The sequence below is a fragment of the Dendrobium catenatum genome, unplaced genomic scaffold (genome assembly GCF_001605985.2).
Source record: "Dendrobium catenatum unplaced genomic scaffold, ASM160598v2 fragScaff_scaffold_692, whole genome shotgun sequence".
Taxonomy (NCBI): Eukaryota; Viridiplantae; Streptophyta; class Magnoliopsida; order Asparagales; family Orchidaceae; genus Dendrobium; species Dendrobium catenatum.
In genome coordinates this window covers 1,781,662-1,784,164 of record NW_021319154.1, presented here as the reverse complement: position 1 = coordinate 1,784,164, position 2,503 = coordinate 1,781,662, and the positions used below count along the sequence as shown (strand labels likewise).

At 42.4% G+C, this 2,503-nt stretch overlaps 1 protein-coding gene across 1 annotated transcript; it reads left to right on the top strand.

Annotated features, from left to right (window-relative positions):
* Positions 1-1,158: 1,158 nt before the first annotated feature.
* LOC110104076 (salt tolerance receptor-like cytoplasmic kinase 1) lies at positions 1,159-2,498 on the top strand. Its single transcript, XM_020833030.2, has 2 exons — positions 1,159-1,762; positions 1,846-2,498. Exons 1-2 carry the CDS (start codon positions 1,306-1,308, stop codon positions 2,496-2,498), a joined length of 1,110 nt encoding a protein of 369 aa, XP_020688689.2. The 5' UTR covers positions 1,159-1,305.
* The last annotated feature ends 5 nt before the right edge of the window (positions 2,499-2,503 follow it).

The window sequence follows — 2,503 nt, the reverse complement described above, 5'->3', positions numbered from 1 at the left end:
CAAAATCTGATGTATCAACTTGTCGAAAAACAAAAAAGTGAATTTATATGAAATTTACTCCATTCGAATGGTAAAAAAAAGACAATTTTGTTTCATTATATGATATTCGATTACTTAAGTAGACAAGATAAAATACTTATTTAGAGTTAATACTATAAGTATTACAATTAAGTTATAGTAATATGATATTTAAACGTATTTAAATAGTATTCAAACACTCATTTAAAAACTTATGCGAGAGTCAATTTCACTCTGAAAGGGACGCTGACATGTTAGAATCGTGTTTTCTTTATGGCTATTAATCGAACTTAATATTGGCGTGCAAGGAGAAAACTCCTACCAACCATTGGCCCTATGATGTAGAAATTGCTCTGTGCGGAGGACTCAGAGTTGTGTCAAGATATATGAGCATATGCAGTGTGTTTATATTATACTGTGTATATTCACGATTCAGATGCAACTCTACATTTGAACTTTACACAGAATAATTTTTTGCGATGAACTAAGGCTTCGTCTGGGACAACTATTTTGTTGCTTTCTAAAACAGCTTTCTAACACGAAATTTTGATACTAAAAAATTGTTTTAGAAAGTAACAAAAAAGCTTTCTCAATCGAAGCATAATTGATCCAGCAAAAGCCGAAAAAACTGACTCCAATGAAATTATAAAATTTCATCTGAAGATATAAATGCAATACTATAAGAAAATTTCAAAATATATATATAAGAAAGAAATGCAATTTATATTTCTAATTTATGAGCGAAATAATGCCTTCAAGATCAAGATGCATCTGCTTTAATATTATTTTAAGAAAAAATATTTAATGTGTCACATAATTTTATTATTAATTAATTTGCAAGACATATAATTTAATACGTAGAATATAAAAATAAAATTACAGAAAGTCTTATATTAATATATTCTATTTGACAGCGTAACAATGGTCTTTTTTTTAAAAGCTGATGCCCAATTCTTCGGAGAAAAGCAAAAGTTAAAAGACAGAAATCACGTTCCTCAATTATTAGTCAACTTCATCCCTTAACGTTAGATTCACTCTTTCACTGCACAGAACCACTGTATATCTATTTACCTATTTCAATAATTAAGCTCGTTGATTTCATTTTAATTTTTTGTTTGATATTTTTTCAAAAATTATTATATCCTAAATAAAAAAATTTACTTCGAATGCAGAGAGATCAGAGAAGTGAAGCAAAATTCTTCGTTATAAATTCTCTGTCTGCTCTGTTACCAAAGCTTTGCTGTTTCATGGCCGAGAGCTGAGCCACAAGTACAGAGGCAGTAGAGAATGATGTACCTCGCAATAGTCCTAACCCTCGCCTTGCCCGCCGCCTCCTTCCTTGCATCGCTTGTCTGCGTCCTGCTCCTACGCGGCCGGAGGAAGCTCTGCCTCGATGCAGAAGACCTCGAGGTCGGCGTGACCACTGCTCGTGTCGCCGATGGGCCCGAGTCCGGGTTGGACGGCCCGCCTCCGGCACAAAAAGATGACATCTTTGCTCTGTTCCCACGACGTTTTACATGGTCGGAGGTGGAAACAGCCACCGCCAATTTCACCTCGGATGTAATAGGCAAAGGGGGATTCAGCACAGTGTACTTTGCCCGTCTCAAAGACTCCATTGCCGCCAGCGTCAAGCTCCACCAAAGAAGCAAACGCCTCCACCTCGCCTTCCGCTTGGAGCTCAGCATCCTCCTCCACATCCATCACCCCTACATCGTTCGCCTGCTCGGCTACTGTGACGAACAAGGTATGTAATAAAGCTGGAATTAATTGGTGAACAGAGAGGTTCAAATTTTGAGCTGATTTCAAACGGGCGTGTTTTGTGAACAGATGAACAAGGCGTTCTGATCTTCGAATTCGTCCCTAATGGAAGCCTTCACGACAAGCTCCACTCCGGCGCCGTGCTGCCGTGGGCTCGGCGAACTTCCATCGCTTACCGTCTCGCGCAAGCCCTCGACTATCTCCACGAAGGCTGCGAGCTCCAGATCGTCCATGGCGACATCAAGGCCTCCAACGTCCTCCTCGACGGCGACCTAAATCCCAAGCTATGCGACTTTGGCTGCGCGTGCATGGGTTTCTCCGCCGCCGTCCTGCCGCCGGTGGAGTTGACCGGTTCGCCGGGTTACATCGACCCGTACTACATTCGGACCGGGATGGTCTCCAAGAAGAGTGATGTGTACAGCTTTGGAGTGCTTCTGCTTGTAATCATCACCGGCGAGGAAGCGTTCGACGCGGGGGCAGAGAGGCTGTTAACGGCGGTGGCGGGTAAAACTGTCCGGGAGGCGGCCGGTGGGAAGGTGACGGAAATTGTCGATCGACGGCTCAACGGAGATTATGATGAGGGGGAAGTTGCGATAATGGCTGCCATCTCGGCGCTTTGCATTGGGGAGAATCCGAGCTTGCGGCCATCGATGGCGGATGTGGTGAGGATGATGGAGGAGAAGGTGCCGTCGGCGATCTCAACTGTCGATTGTAAACCGTAAACGAA

Bases quoted from the DNA above. Each gene is read 5' to 3' on its own strand.
- LOC110104076 (XM_020833030.2), top strand. From the start codon at position 1,306: ATGATGTACCTCGCAATAGTCCTAACCCTCGCCTTGCCCGCCGCCTCC. The intron at 1,763-1,845 runs GTATGTAATAAA...TTTTGTGAACAG, and splicing joins CGGCTACTGTGACGAACAAG to ATGAACAAGGCGTTCTGATC.